Source organism: Artibeus jamaicensis, unplaced genomic scaffold (assembly GCF_021234435.1).
Source record: "Artibeus jamaicensis isolate MK-2021 breed Jamaican fruit bat unplaced genomic scaffold, CSHL_Jam_final contig_465, whole genome shotgun sequence".
NCBI lineage: Eukaryota > Metazoa > Chordata > Mammalia > Chiroptera > Phyllostomidae > Artibeus > Artibeus jamaicensis.
In genome coordinates this window covers 10,550,906-10,567,942 of record NW_026521843.1, presented here as the reverse complement: position 1 = coordinate 10,567,942, position 17,037 = coordinate 10,550,906, and the positions used below count along the sequence as shown (strand labels likewise).

The 17,037-nt window shown below is 38.0% G+C and overlaps 1 protein-coding gene across 7 annotated transcripts in view; it reads right to left on the bottom strand.

Moving 5' to 3' along the window:
- TDRD15 (tudor domain containing 15) overlaps positions 1-17,037 on the bottom strand; it is a 395,033-nt gene that overhangs the window by 71,371 nt on the left and 306,625 nt on the right. For all 7 annotated transcript variants that reach the window (XR_008391972.1, XM_053666891.1, XM_053666892.1 and 4 more), the window contains one exon: positions 5,446-5,488. Coding sequence is in view for 6 of the 7 variants with exons in the window: in XM_053666891.1 (XP_053522866.1) it covers positions 5,446-5,488 (43 nt within the window). In the remaining variant the exon portion in view is untranslated. The remainder of the gene's footprint in view (positions 1-5,445; positions 5,489-17,037) is intronic.

Below are 17,037 nucleotides of genomic sequence, written 5' to 3'. Positions count from 1 at the left end.
AGTGGAGTCCAGAATACATAACATATTTAAAGTGCTGGATGAAAAAAAATAAATGTATCAAGCAAACATTCTATATCCAGCAAAATTAACCTTCAAATGTGAAGTTAATATGAAGATATTCACAGATAAACAATGACAGAGAAAAGCCATTCATATCAGACTGAATTCACCAAAAATGCCAAAGGAAATCTTTGAAGATGAAAGGAGTGATACCAATTCAAATCCAAAATAAGAAATGAAGAGCACTAGAAGTGATAAATGATTTGGTAAATAAAAAAGATTTCAAAATATACATTTAATTAATTTTTCTCTTCAACTTAAAAAATATGCTTGAATAAAGTAAAAAACACCTTGTTTTATTTATAATGTATAGATATAACATACATAGCAATGTTAACACAAAGTCAGGATGAAAGGATAATACTAGCTTATAGCAATTAAGCTAGTATTATTTTGAAGTATATTGGAATGAAGATATAATTCTGAGAGCAGTGGCTAAGAAAATAATTAAAAATATCAACAGAGGAATCAAAATGGCACTTGTAAATACTGAGTCAAAAACAGTAGAGAAGGAAAAGGGAGGAAATATTAATAATTATGTTTCATGTAAATAGCCTACACAACCCCACTCAAATGACACAGATGGTCAGACAATGTAAAAGTAAAGCAAACTTTATTAAATGTTATCTACAATAAATACACATCAGATTCAAAGGCAAAAGTATATTTAAAATAAAATAATGAAAAAATAAATATATAACATGCAACCAGTGTCCAGTAAAGAGCTGCAGTGGCTATATTTATAATACCCAAAATGAACTTTGAGACCAAAAATATTACTAAAAGAAAATATGGACATTTAATAACATTAAAATCATCATCGGAGATGTATAAAAATTATAAATATATATACCTACAAATAAAGCCCCAAAGTACATGAAGCAAAAACTGGAAGAACTAAAAGGAGAAATAGACTATTACTAATAATACAGATTTCAGTGACTTCCCCACAGAAATAGAGAGCCTGGAGAGAAATCAGCAAGGACAGAGAAGGACTTGTTTGGACTGACCCTCTCAAACAAGCTGTTCTTACCAACATCAATACAGCACTTCGACCGAAGTCCACAGGACACACACTCTTCAAACACACGTGAAACGTGACCCGGGAGAGAGCACTTGCTGAGGCATAAAGCAATCTCAGAAAGTGTAAAAGATGGAAAGTATGTGAAGTATAATTTCTAACCACTTCAAATTAAATTGGAAATCCAACACAAGAAGAAATATGAAATGACCCCAAAACAGGGATATTAAACAATACACTTTAAATAACCCATGAGTCAAAGTAGAAATTATAAAATAGTGAACTATTAAAACTATGAAAATACATTTTGTTAAAATTCACGGAATGCAGCTAAAGTGTTACAGGGTCTGAAACTTTAAATACCTATATCAGAAAGAAAAAAAGTCTCAAATCTATCACCTAATTGTTCATTTTAGCAAATTATATAAAGAGCAAAGTAAAATCAAAGAAAAAGGAAGTATAAAATATCATAATAAATATTAGAGTGAATTAATGAAAGAAAACAACAAAAATAATAGAAAAAAATCACTAAAACCAAAAGTTGATTCTTAAAATAATAAAATTGACAAACAATTAGCTATATGACCAAGAAAATAAAACAAAAGTAACATGAAGGGGGCACCACTACCTTCCCTACAAAAATTTAAATGTTTGGAAGGAAATAATAGCTTAACTGAATAGCTACAAATCAGGTAAGTCAAAGTATATAGATGAATATCTAGAAAGATACAAAGTACCAAAATTCACTCAGAAAAGGAAGACATATAAGGAGTTTGAATTAGTAATTTAAAATATTCTTTTTTAATTTTTAAAATATTTTTATTTTTTAAATATTCAGAGGAAATTTTAGGCATAACTGGTGCCACTAATAATTTATATTCAACATTTAAAAAAGAAAGAACACCTGTCCTTCACAAGCTCTTCCAGAAAATACAATAAAAGGGAATACTTCCCAAGTCATTACATATGTCCAGTAGTATTACCATGAGAAAAAAAAAACAGTTACAAAAACATTAACAAAACAATAATATAGGCCAATGGCAACTATGAATACAGATGGATAAATCTTTAACAAAATATAAGCCTACTAAGTTCAGCAACATAAATAAGGATTATACATCATGACCAAGTAAAATTCATACCACAAATGCATGGATGGTTAAATATCTAAAAATCTATTATGGTAATGTGCCAATTTTAGTCAAAGAAAGGACAAAATCCATATGATAATACCAATAGATGCAAAGAGCTTGAGGAAAAAAATTCAACACCCTTTTATAGTAAAATATCACTACAAACTAGGGATGGATATAGGATCTTCTTTGGCAAAAATACACACACACAAAAAAAAATCCTTAAATCTCATATCACATGTCCTAATGATAGACTGAATGCTTTTCCCCAAGGATAAGGAAAATGGAAAATACATTCTCTTCATTTCCATATAATATTGTACTAGCAAGTTTACATTAAGGCAAAAAGAAGGAGAAGGGTGTGTGGAGAAATTAAAAGAATTCAAATTTGGAGAAACAAATCTGTCTTTACTGGCAAATGCCATAATCCTAAAGGTGCCTTCCCTCTTTACACAAAATTCACAAGAATGGGTAAATGAGTTTAACAAGGTCACAAGATACACAAGTACACCTAAAATCAAATAAATGGTATGTGTTATTAATGAGCCATCAGAAAAACAAAATAGAGAAAACAACTCTACCCAGAAGAGCATCAAAAAGAATAATATGCATTAAAGTTAATAATACACACTGTAAAAGATTTGTCTACTGGATAACCACAAAGCATTTTGTCGGAACAAATTAAGTTTAAATAAATGAGGACACATGCCATGTTCATGAGTTAATTTTTTCTACATATTGATGCAGTGTTTCTCCAAAGTGATCTACAAATTTAATAACAATCCTTGTCAAAACCCCTGCAGGACTTTTCTGCAGAAAACACCAAGCTAGATTTAAAATGCAAAGACTAGAACAGCCCAAACCTTTCTGCAAAAGAAGAACAAATTTGAAGGACTTCAACTACCAGATTCCAAATTTCACTACAAAACAACAGGAAAAGGAATACAACGCAGTACAGGCATGAGGCTGAGTACAAGTCAGTAAAACTGAACCAGGAGTCCAGAAATAAGCCTTTCTGTTTACAGTCATTTTTGACACATGCAATTCAGTTATATTCTAAATAAGTGGCACTGGTATAATTAAACATTCACATGCAAACTTATGAGTAGATGCTAGCCAAAAATTCATTCAGAATCAGCCATTAACCTTAATGTAAGAACTAAAACTGAAATCTCTACAAAGGGAACATAAGAGTAAAATTTCTGGTCTTTGGGTTAGAGAAAGACTTGTTAGCTACAACATCAAAAGTTTGAGACATATATCTATGAATTAAATAATAAATTATAACATAAAAATATGTATAAAATATATCACATTTCATTACAATGAAAAACGATTACACTTCCAAAGACACCATTAAAAAAAGGAAAAGACAAGGCTGGACTGAGAGAAAATATTTGGGATATATATATATATGATAAAGTACTTTCATCTATAATATAGACTATATAACAGTGTACAACTAATAATTTAATAACATGATATACTGGAATAAGACGGTGTATATACTACAATACTCTATGACAACTCAAAAACAAGGAAAGTGACCTAAAACTGACAAAAACTTACATATACCAAAGAACACACAGCAGCTGAAAACTTGCTGCACATTTTCAGTAATTAGGAAATGAGACCAAACCTGCAGTGAGACACCCTCACCTCCCTACAAGAACAGTTTGATCAAGAAGCTGGACCATCCAAACTTCTGGGAAAGCTGTAGGGACACTAAGGCCCTACACAATGCTAACAGAAATCAAGAGGTACAGGCAATTTCGAAAACAGTTCGACAGTTTCTTAAAAAGTGAAACATAAAGTCCATTACACGAGCCAATGATTCCACTCTTAGTAATCCACCAGAGAGAAATGAAAACCTACTCACACGATGATCTATAAACAAATGCTGATAGAAAATGGTCATATTTTAACAATGGCCAAAAAATAAACAAACCAAATGTTTATCCAATGCTAAGAGCATAAGACAGAAAAGCAAAAGTAGGTTTACAATTGTGAGTACACAAAACAGAGTTTATTCTTGCATTATTTATTCATTAATCATTCTATTACTTGTTTATAACCCTACTTTTGCCCACCCCTGTGTAATAAAATGTGATGTATCCCCATACTATCAACTTTTCAGTAATACAAAGGAATAAAATACTGATTTATGCTGCAACATGTGTGAACTTTAAAAATATTACGCTAAGTGAAAGAAGCAGACACGGAAGACTGATATTGTAGGATTTCATTTATATAAAATGACACTGAAAAGAGTAACGTTGCAGAGACCCAAAGCGGACCTGTGGTAGCCTGACCGAGATATTGTCTGTGATTGGACAGTGACTGCCAATCAGCTCGAGGGAACTTTTTAGCATGAGTTAACAGTTCTACAGCTGGATTATGAGGACAGTTGCGCAACTCCATAAACTCAGCAAATACAAAATTTGTATACATACAAAAAGTAAATAAGGAACAGTTCCTACCCTCAAAGCCCACCACTCACCTGTGTTGGTGGGTGCACCATGAGGCACTCAGGTAGGGTCTGGCAAAGGCGAAGAGCTAGATTTTTAAGAGCATTAGTAACACTGGAATTTAAATCCAGTATTGAAAGTGACAAATTGGCATGTTCAAATCCAGTCAGTGCTATTTGAAGCCATGCAAATGAGAATTTTGTACAGGCCCGAACCTGTGTGTAAATGGCGTGTGACTTCTTTCTGAAACAATGTAGAGTCCTAGAGACTAGCTACATTTTGAAAGCAGGTTAGCTCACTTCAACATCATTCATTGAGAACCTAGTGAATGGCGAGCACTGTGGACTATCTGAGGATTCAAATGGAACAAAGCTCAGCTTCCTTTACAAGTGCTGCTCTATGAAGTACGGCTTATAGACTGTGGACAAAATATTTGACTTCTATTTGTACCAGTTCCCCCTTTCTGTGAAACAGGGATTCGATGGAAAAAAAAATATGTGAAAAAAATATGTGAACTATAAAGTATGCACTTAGAAAATGTTTCATGCTAACTACAATTCTAAAATAAATGGGAAGTGGAGGAGGTAGGTGCTTGTGATTTTAATAATTGTGGGTTTTCAGGGAGTTGCAACTGAATGCTGGCTTTGTTACAGGGGTTTAGGAAAAGTAACAGATGTTCTTTGAATTTAAACCTGCTGCGATAAGCCATGCAAAGTGTCCAACCAGGTAAGTGGAATGAGTCATGATTGATATTATTTCTTACCTGTGGAGCATCACTGTTGCTTTCCAAAGTTGGAGCTTTGTTTCTGTGGGAAAAAAAAACCACAACAGAATGTCAAGGAGATGTGCCTCTTGAAGCCACAAAGCTGTCTGGGCTTTTTAGAAGTTCCTGAGAGTCAGAGCTCCCGGGCTGGGAATCAGAACAATAGGTAGGAACTGAAGTGGGCAGAGAAGTGAAAGATCCTGTGAAACGCCTAGTGATTCACTCAAGGCACATACAAAAGCCCGAGAAAAGGCATGGGTGTTCAATGAAACCCAAAGGAACAAACGGGTTTTTGAAACTTAAGTTGGGGCTAAATCTATTACAGGATCTAAAGATACAGAGTCAAAAATGAAACCCAACCCCGCCCCTGCCTTTAAGAAGCTCACAACTACATAAGAGAGAGAGAGAGATGTTGACAAATGAGTATACCTGTGAGAAAAGAACAATCAGTCCCATCCGTTTAGGCCACCCCATTTTTACAAATTCCAGCAATTAAAAGAAATTTTGTGCATTGAGGAAAATTCTCAAAACCTTGTGCTATAACAAAGCCTTCGAGCTGATTTGACAGTACAACTTCTAGGGCACTTTTCCTTTTGTCCTATTAGACAGGACTCTCAGGCTGTACTTGTTAGAAACACAAAAACCAAATGAGTTGGAACAAAATAGATAAGCTTTGAAGAAAATGGGGTGATACTGGGCCTCAGAGATGACCATGTGACCACCTCCCCTCTTCTTCTTCACTCTGTGTGGTAGTCTTTCTCTCTCATAGGCTTATTCCCTCCATCCGAAGCCACACTTACCGATAACTCTGAAATTTATGTTTCGACTTCTCCAGGAAGGGAAGATTTGACATATACACTCTCTATATTGATTCAATAATCTGAAGAAACATGATTACACTATTCCTGTGTGAGGTCATTAAAAAGGAGAGTCTTCATACCAGAGCCACATAATCGGTCTGGAAGAAGACAGTTTCTTAGAAGTGAGAAGGTACATGTTCCAGAAGAAGGGCCAGATGAGTACAAGCAGTAAACGTAACACTTTTCCACTGCACTGTTCCGCTTTAAATGACGTGACCCATCCTTCTTCACGTTTTTTGAATCCTGACCTCAACTTCATCTCCCATTGAACCCTAATACAAATCACCTCTCTCCCACCACCCATACTACATAAACCTGTTTTCAAAATCTGGTAGCGGGAGGCGATACAGCAACACGCCTTCTAGATTCTGTGCACCTGTGGGAGTGTTTGTTGAGGCGCAAACAAGGGACTGCATTTCCCCAAGAGGGAGGCCAAGGAGCCCACACTGGAGGAGCTAGTCAAACATGGAGGAAATGGAGTATAATGACACATGTAGCAATTAGGGAGGCATTTTACGTGATCTAGAGAACACAAAATTCTCTTGACAGGTATGTTGAGTAATCAACTTTCTTTACCAAGTATAAGCTCTGAGTGCTTCTGATAATACATTACATTTAATCATTTTTCCCTTTTATGTATAATGGCACATTAGCCACAGAAAGGATAGGGACGATTATCTTCCCAATGAAATATGGAGTGAAAACAATTTCTGCAATCCCAGTGTCTTGTTTATCTATAATGAGATGAGCGCGTGTGGGTGCATGTGTGGTGAGGAGGGGCAACAGGCAATGTCAATCAATTGTATTCATAAACACAGCTTGAAGGCAGACCCTGAATAATTTAGACTCTCCCCTGGCTTGCGGCTTCTGCAAGCAGCCATGGTCATTACCATTTTGATTGAATGAGCAGGGTCAATAACGTCACTTCTTCTCATCCAAAGCAAGAAAATTATTCTGAATCCAATCATCAATCAATGTAAGTAATCAGTCTATTTAAAACACCTTGGGCTTCCACACAACCAGCTAGTCCTAGGAACACAATCCAAAAAAGCCATAGTGTTTGGCTGTCTTGTTAATCCTACTACATCCCCACTAAAGTGTTAAAAGGCCAGCTAGCATTCGACATGTGCTCTGCCATTAACAAGATTATGGCAAGGGATTCATTCGAGAAGTTTATATATATTCATTTGAGAAAGGATTTATTTGAGACTCCTGCACTCAGGGACCTCTAGTATCTTGTCTTCACTTGCATATAATTGTTTATCCATTACTTTGCCATACCACACAGCTACACTATTTTTTTCTATAATTTCTGGAGGTTAATGGCTTTTTCCCTCCTCTAAATTCAAAGTCAACACTAAAGTCAAGAAAATGTGCTTCTCAGAGGGCTGTAACAACACTTGGCAGTCTGTACATTGTGAAAAATGTATTTGATCAAGGAACTTTTGCTAGCAGCATGCCGACGGATCCACACTGATTTCCTTGAGAAATGAAGGAATTAATCCTCATCTTCCATTTAGGTATCGAAAGCAGACCGAGATGTCTTGCACCACACCAATCTCTGACTTAGCCTTCACTCAGCCTTCTGTGCAAGTGAATATAATTACTGTGCAAAAGAGAGGAGTAAGAGAGGAGATTTTGAATCTCCCTGAATGGCCAGAATAATCAGCAGGCAGCTGGAGATGAGTGGCTTCAATTACAGCTCTCAGGTTCACGAACCCTCTGACTAGGCACGATGGCCCGGGGAGATCTCTGGGGCAAAGCTGAATGATGCGGCTGGACAGACGCACCCAACACTATTTGGATGTGTGCTCCAGAGGCAGTCAATAGATACTTCCCTCCCTTACTTTCTACCCCCAAATATAGACTTTCTGTTTCTTAAAATTCACCAGAGGAATACTACTTCTAAAAATGTTTTAGCTGAGTGGCTTGGTAAATAAAAGATAATTTCAAATTATGATTTTTAAATACAGCAAACACAGTAATAAAGAAGGACAAAGCCCTGTGCAAATGCTGAAGGTCATTGGCGAGCTGGCACTGAAATCAGAACAAAGGCTCTGAGGATGTCTGCCCATATGTAGGAGCCTCAATCCAATTTTTGAAGACGTTATTTTAATTCTGATTAAAATACTTATAAAAGGTGCTATTTTAGCCATTTGTAAGTGTACAACTCAGCGGCATTCATTCTACTCCTATTGTTGTGTAACCATTATCACTACTATTTTCAAATTTTTTCCATCACCCCAAACAGAAACCCATTTAGCAATAATTCCCCATTTTCCCTCCTCCAGGCATCCTATAATCTACCTTCTGTTCCTATGAATTTGCCTATTCTAGATATTTCATGCACATGGAATCATAGGATATGCGTCCACTTTATATTCAAGATTCCTCCATGTTGTACCACACATCAGAACTGCATTCCTCTTTAAGCCTCTACAGATGAATCCACCTCCTAAAAACAGTTTTCAGGAAGAGCAGAGCCTCAGGGTCACCTGCCAGCCTCCTCCTCTCTTATCGCTCTGGGTAACCACCTGACATTAGTTGCGTGGCCTTGTCACAAGGCCACAGGTGCCCCTGATTGGTGGTCTTCACACTCTAGAGAACTTGACATGTTTGGTTGACATTGATAAACAGAGCACCCTGCTCAGTCTCCCTCACCAGATGAATACCAAAACCTTTGTCAAGGTGACAGAGCTATTAAGTGCCTATTCACACAGCAATCAGATGCTGGAGCATCAATCAGTAATCATAAAGTCAGGGGCATTTTCTCACAAAGTCAGGAATTCAGAGGGCTTTCATAAGCTAATCAGCAGGCATCAAACAGACAATCAATCTAATTAGCTGCTCACATTTGGATAGCTCACAAAGCAACACAGTGAGCTTCATTAGTAATGATATTGAAAGTTGTGATCTGTGCAGTATTCAGCTAAAAATGAGTATCTTTGTGTGTGTGTGTGTGTAAATAGGTAAGGAGGATGGAGCTGTACTGCCTGTACCATGTACCAATTCAAAATGTGGGCACCAGAAACGTGACGGGTGCTACTTCTCCTTCTCCGCTGACCTAAACATAAAGAGGCAGGAGAGGGCAATGTATCACCAAGTCTAAAAATAGCAGATTGGTCAACTGTGGGTGAAGTGACCCCCCTTACAGGAAAATCTAGGCAGAGGGACGGTACGAGGAGGTCGGTAATTCTGGAAATTTACTGTTCTTTATGAAAACACCATTGTTTACCTCTAAGTGCAGTCCCTCTTGACTTTAAAATCCACAGCTTCTCTCCTATGAATACCTTCCTTGGATAGAATGAGCACCAAAGCAGTCCAGTAGGTATCTGGAGAATAACCCTTCCAAAGCAAGCACGAGCCAGAGAGCTATTGGCCGCCGTGGTGGTAAAGGCCCTTGGAGACAGAGACTGGGTCCCTCTTCACTACCAAGAGGGACAGCTGCATATCCCACATTTTGCCAGGCATTTTGAGGGTGAACAAGGGCATAGGTACGGTCACTGCTCTCCAGCAGCTCATCCTATCTTGGGATAACGCTAATGAAAAAAATAGCAAACATTAAAAAATAGCATGTTGTTAAGGGCAAAATCTGTGCTACAAATCTGCATATTTTCAGATTTGAGAATTGAACAGAAGGAAGAACACTGATATACTGAATGTCAGAAGAGCCTTCTGGAAAACGCTAGAGGCCAGGAGCTGGTTGCTTTTGAAGTGGTATATTTCTAAACTGCTAGTGTGTCAGGAGAATTGATAGTCATTTTTAGTGAAGGTTAGAATACACTTCCGAAAGCTAGGACAAAATGGTCACACAATGGAACATACAGGGGAAAATTTATAAATAAACTCCCCCAGATTTTGCTCAGCATAGCACCCTTTTAAGAGCCAGAGTTCACTCTTTATAAATCTCCTTGGTCAGTATCTCTTTATGAATGAGAAATAGTAAAAATATTCAGGTACCATGTCACAGCCTGTGCCAAGCTGGACTCCAAGTAATTTCCTTAAAGAAAGCGTCTTCTGTCCCACAAGTCTTGAGGAATCAGAGTTAGGGGTACAGAAGTGAGGGTCTGCATTTAAGCACCCCTGTATTTCCAGGCTTTGCTCCAAGGTCATCTCCTCTAAGAGGCTCTCTGACCTTTGTTTCACCTCCATTGGTGTCTTTTCTCCATCTAATGGCACCCATATTTCTAATCCCATGTAGCCCTACAACGTGTCTTATCTACATTTATGTACATTTACGAATCCCTCCATTAGACTGAAGACCCCCTTAAAACAAACAGTGTTCCCATTTCAGCTTTGTAACCCCGTTCATTAATATGTAATATGATGAATAAATTAGTAAATATTTTCCAATTACTTCTGGCTTATGCGACAACGCGGGTTCTAGGAAGGAAAGTGCATTCGACACCGAGGAAGCCATTACGGGGATTTATTAAGGACACTTAGTGCCCGGAAGGCTGTGTGTGCTATAAAACCTCACATCTCCGTCTCCCAGGAGTTTGTATGACAGATCAGTCATGGACTCACACTGCGGGAAGTTTAATATGAGGGTTGGAGAGAAATAGCATTCAAAGAATAAAAAATTCCGGTTTATGATTAAAAAAAAATCCTAAGAGGTGTTCAAGGGGCTTGTTATATAGAAAGAAAAGTTTAAAAGGCAGGGAAATAAATGAGGACATGGTATCTTAAGGGAGAGAGCAGGAGCAGGCCTTCCTTTATACAAAGGAGAACACCGGAGTCTTAGAAAATGGATAGTCGTTCCATTGAAGATATTTAAGCTCCTGCGTTCCAAGATAAAACTTTCAGATGAAAGGTGCCATAAACGGACTAGGCAATAAAATCCCCGTGAGTAAAGTAATCTGTGAGTTTCATTTGTTTTCTTCCTTTCTGATGTCTCGCTGCACAGAGCACTCGACTATTGAAAGTCTGGGCCCCCCTGCGCGTGACTACGGCACCAGGCTGGAGGAGTCTGGAGCCGGAGCCCACGGGCAGTGCCGCTGCACGCCCCCTACCCGCTGGCAGGTACCAAAGGAGGTGGTTCAAGGGCTGCGTCTGAGCGCTGAAAGGCTTGTCCTTACCATCCGACCTGAGATGAATGACAGTCACTGCTGCTCCGTGGAGGAAAACCTGGGTGCCTTGCAGAGAGAGCGGCATGTGGACAGGGGTCACCCTGGCAGATTCAGAAATGCTATCACAGAAAAAGGACTTACATCTGGGTGTTTGTATTGGTTTCCCAGGACAGCCATGACAGAAGATCACAGACTGGGTCCTGGCTGGTGTGGATCAGCGGATTGAGTGCGGGCTCTGAACCAAAGCTTCGCTGGTACCATTCCCAGTCAGGGCGGGTACCCGGGTTGCAAGCCAGGTTCCCAGAAAGAGCATGCGACAGACAACCACACACTGACGTTTCTCTCCCTCTCTTTCTCCTTCCCTTCCTCTCTCTTTCTAATAGATAGATAGATAGATAGATAGATAGATAGATAGATAGATAGATAGATAGATAGATAATCTTTACAAAAATATCATAGACTGGGTAGCTTAAACAACAGAAATGTATCTTTTTACAGTTCTGGAGGCTAGAAATCCAAGGTAAAGGACTTGGAAGGGTTGGTTTCTTCTGAAGCCTCTGGTCTTGGCTTGCAGATGGCTGTGCCCACTCTGTCCTCACACTGCCTTTCTGCTGTGGGTTTGCAATCTTGGTCTCTCTTTCTATATCTTAATCTCCCCTTCTTCTAAGGACACTAGTCATATCTTTAAAGGGCCTTGCTTCAAATATAGTCACATCGTGAGGTTCTGAAGGTTAAGACTTCAATGATCGGAATTTTAGGGGGATGCAGTTCAGCCTTCGATACCAATGTAGCTGCCCCTTAATCTCTACCTGCAGTGTTCTTCAGAAAGTACCTTCCCTATTCTTCTCAGAGATACATCTTTTCACTGATCCAAGAAAAAGAATTGCTGATATTTTAAGAGGGTTTACTATTGCCATTTTACAATTCTAAGCATTCTGTATGGATTACTTATTTCATCATCACAATAAGCTTATAAGGGAGGTGTGGTTATTAGCCTTATTTTGTTTTGAGATTCCAAAATAGATTTTTCAATGTTGCCCACATTTTAAAGCAAGTGTTTGAGGAATAATTAATGTGAGATAAGCTAGAACCTGGGAACCTGGCTTTTGTTAGACTGTATAATCTGATGCATTTTGATGCATGTGCTCACCTGTGAATTCCTCAACCTGTGAAGTCCTCACCCAGTGAAAAGCTCCTTCCAGTCCCTTTGTCGTCCTTCCCTCGGGCCTCTCTCTGCGATTCACCTACCTCCTCCCCCCAGGCAACCCTGGCTCTGCTTTGTGTCACAGTAGAGTTGCTTGCATTTCCCAGCATTTTATGTGGACAGAACTCACTGTATATATTTGCTCCTGTCTGACTTTCTCCCTCAACATAATTACTTTTAGAGTCATCCAGGTGGTTGGGCATACCAATAGGTTATTCCTTTTACTCCTGAGTAGTGTTATAACCAGTACCATCATCTTCCCATCTTAATAGAATGGATCAGCAGTGTTCTCTTCTTGTTCCTGAGATACCATCTTTTATCTGATTTCGGAGCCTCTCGTTTGTGACAACATGGATGGACCATGAGAATATTAAGCTAAGCAAAATAAGTCAGCCAGAAAAAGCTACAAATCATATGATTGTACTCGTATGTGAGGTATAAAACTGAGTCTTAAAGATGTAGACAACAGTATGGTGATTACCAGAGGGATGGAAGTACTAACCAAGGGTAGAGGGGGCCAACTATATAGTACAGGAAGATAATTTGACTTCAGGTGAAGGACACACAATGCCATATATAGATAATGTATCACAGAAATGTACACCTGAAACCTATTTGTTCTTATTAACCAATGTCACTGAGATACATTTAATTTTAAAAGTTTTATCTCATTATCTCTTAGAAATTCTAAAGATTATTCCTATGCCAAATAATAATACCACACACCAAAAATTGTTAACAGGAAATTGTTAAATTTCCTGTTAGTTGATGTTGCTAACCAGGAACCAAAGGAACCTCCCTGTTACTAGTGTAAAGGAAAAGTGTCTTTTCAGCTTGCAAATACCATGTATGAGCTACAGAGTTAAAGGATTTGGCTTAGGGCTTTTATACCCACACATTCTTACTAATGACATAAATTCCCTTCCTCTTCCCCAACTCTTTTGAAAATCACTGTTCTTTTTCTCTTTCTGTCTGCAGTGCAATTTAACCTCCCACTTGAATATAGAGTATAATTCAATTGAGAGGTGTGTTTATATCACACGAAACACAATAAAGCATGATGAAGTATTTCTTAAATCGTTTGCAAATGAATGGCTGTAATATTCCCAGGGTGTTCTGTTCTCCTGCAAACTGAAAGCAACTGCGTCTATTTATTAATATATGGATCCCAAATGCCTTCTTGAGACATTTAAAAGCTGGATGAGATGAGCGTGACCTAATGGAAAATCACAGAGAAAGATATTAAATGGGAAATGTGTGCTGAGGCTGGGACAGAGTTTTCCGATGCAGAGTAACGGAGGTGTACATCATCTGACGCCGTGATACCAGGTAGCTAACAGCAAGATAAAGTAGGAAGAAATGGCCCCAGAACCTCAGAAAGGGTCAAAGCTATGGCCCAAGTTAGAAATAAGAGTAATACCCAGGCCTCCTGACGCCACATGTACCCCAAAGTGCAGGGTGGGAGTCAGAGAGAAATCAGCTACCTGGGCACCTGCTGCAATCAGGAGCTGGCTGATCCTTAGTCCTTTGTTATGGGAACTATTGTTCTGTCACAGTAGTTCTCTCAATAATACTTCAAGTGTTACCTTTTCCTCTTAGTAGCTATTCTTATTTTAAATCAAAATACATTTCCATTATTCCATGTTTTAATGCAAGGTTCCACATACTTGTGATACTAGTAAAATATCATTTCAACACTTCCACTGAAATAATTCTTTAAATATCACCTTCAATACAGGGATGGGCCGAACCTGTAGGAAAGGAAACAGCAACCTTTAATTACCCCAGTGGTAATCAAAAATTGCAGCTCTAGCCCTGGCTGGTGTGGCTCAGTGGTTGAGCACCAGCCTGCAAATCAAAGGGTTGCTGGTTGGATTCCCAGTCTAGGGCACATGCCTGGGTCGACAGCCAGGTCCACAGTAAGGGGCGCACAAGAGGCAACCACACACTGATGTTTCTCTACCTCTCTTTCTCCCTCCTTCTCCTCTTTAAAAAATAAATAAATAAAAATCTTCTTTAAAAAAAGGTATTGCAGCTCTAGTCTTGTCTCATCTACCTCATGAACACCCCTTTCACCAAATTAGCAAATTAAGAGTAAAGATAATTTTATGGTCCCTTATGGCACAGACAAAAGTATTTGACAAAATTCAGAATCTACTCATTATGGAAATAAAGTCTCTTAGCAACCTAGGAAAAGAAAACAACTTGTACCTCTTAATAAAAGTAAACTATATACATACAAATCTTGCAAGAAAATCAGAAACAAAACAAGAATTTACTCTCTCCCACCTTCTATTCCACATTGTACTTCAGGTTCTGACAGGACAGGTAAGCAAGAAAGAGAACTGCAAGGCTGAAGATTTAAAAAAGGAAAGAACAAACCATTATAATGCACAGATGATTTGATTGTGTTTGGGCTGCTAAGTGAGTTTAACAAGAACTCTCTATACAAAATCGATATACAACAATCATCTTTGCTTCAATAAATCAACAATAATTAAAAGTCATTAAAATACTATCTAATATCACTAAAATGCAAAATAGCAAATAAGAATTACATGGCTAACATAGAAGTTTTCTACAAACTAAATGATACAACTTAAAACTTTACCAACATGCATTAAAGGGGAGCTAAATAAAGGAGAGACATGCTGACAGGTTGGGAGCTTCCATTTTTAAAGTTGTCAGTTCGTAATGTTCTCATTTATTCATCAGTTTTCAACTACATGCTCAACTTTATTACATCTGTTTCCATAGTATCCATTATTTTCTTGCTCTGTGTGAATTTTCATTCTGCCATTATCCCTTAAACTTTTCCATAATCATTCTTGCTCTCCCACCATTTTTGTTTTAATCAAATTTCTTGTCATTTGCTGTCCATATGTCACCTTTTTAATCATCTTCAAACACAGAAGCAAGAATGCCAGGTGTTGGCGCATTTAATTTATTTAAGCCTTTTAAACTATTCTCTTCTGTTTGCTCTAATAAATGATCTTTGGAAGTAAGCACTTCCTGGTCTTCAGGATGATCATGACTTCCTGGGCTGTGCAATACACTATCATAAGCTCCATGGTCATCTTCTTCTGTGTCCTTGTCCTTGGGTGAGGAACTGTCTTCTTCAATGTAACATTTGCTAAAAGTCATGATATAGGAAGTTCCCATAACTGTTCAATTGCTGAATGACCAACTGGAAGTTATCTTTATGTATATATCTCAAGATTTTTCTAACATCCCATGGCTTTGGTATGTATTATGCTACTTATTGATTAAATATTGATTCAATATATAGCAACTCAAGTCCCCAAAATGTGCTGATGTCAATGGTTTTCCCCGTCTCAACCCTGCATATAGTGCTTTTCTTGAAGGTTCATGGCTCCTAGTTCTGTATGCAAACATAAATCCTTCCCTTCCTCATATGCTTCATGCAGTTGTATTTTGATTTTAGCCTTTTATCAAATGCTTAAAGGCAGCAATACAGGTGTAAGTCAGAAGTAAAAAAGAATAGCTTTCTAGTTATCAAAAAAATACCTATTATGTAGTGGAGAGAAAGGAGAGAGATTTCTGGAAACACAAGATTTCTCCTTGTGTTTCTCACCTAAGGACAGAAAATGCATGAGGTAAGAAGTGATTTTCAAACTAGACTGGAATGGGCATATTTCTCCTTAGCTTGGAAAATGGAGCATCTGTTATACACACTCTTCAGGTTGACTGTACGCACTAGTACAGTCAACCTGATAGTAGAAACTCCTTCTAGGGTTAGCAATAAGCTTACTGTTAGTCTTAAAATTATCCTGCAGTGAGTTACCTTAATAGTAATTCATCTAGGAACAAGAAGTCTCTCACCCTAAATATGGTTTTCAAATAAAATGATTGTTTTTTAAAATGTCAGCTGACCTTATAGGACATGATATTCTAGGAACATGACGGACTCAGCCAACAGATAAGATCAAATTCAAGGACTTCATGATCACCAAGCCCTTATATGAAATGTTAAAGGGACTTACCTAAGAAAAAGAAGATAAAAAAGATGAACAGTGAAAGGACAGCAAACTTACAGTTGTTAACAACCACACCTAAAACAAAAGCAGACTAAGAGGACAGCTAGATCAGGGGCAGAACCATAGAAATGAAGATCACATGGAGAGTTAGCAACAGGGGAGTGGGAGGAGGAGAAGGGGGAAAAAAGTACAGAAAATAAGTAGCATAGACAGTAGGTAGAAAATAGATGGGGGGAGGGTAAGAATAGTATGGGAAATATAGAATCTAAAGAACTTGAGACACATGGTCATAACTAAGGGGGGGAATGGTAGGGAAGGGGGTGTGCAGGGTGGAGGGGAATGAAGAAGGAAAATAGAACAACTGTAATGGTATAATCAGTAAAATATATTTTTAAAAAAAGAGTTGTGCTTCTACCAATCTCTTAAAGTGCTGGTTTTGACTATATACATTTTGTAGTGAC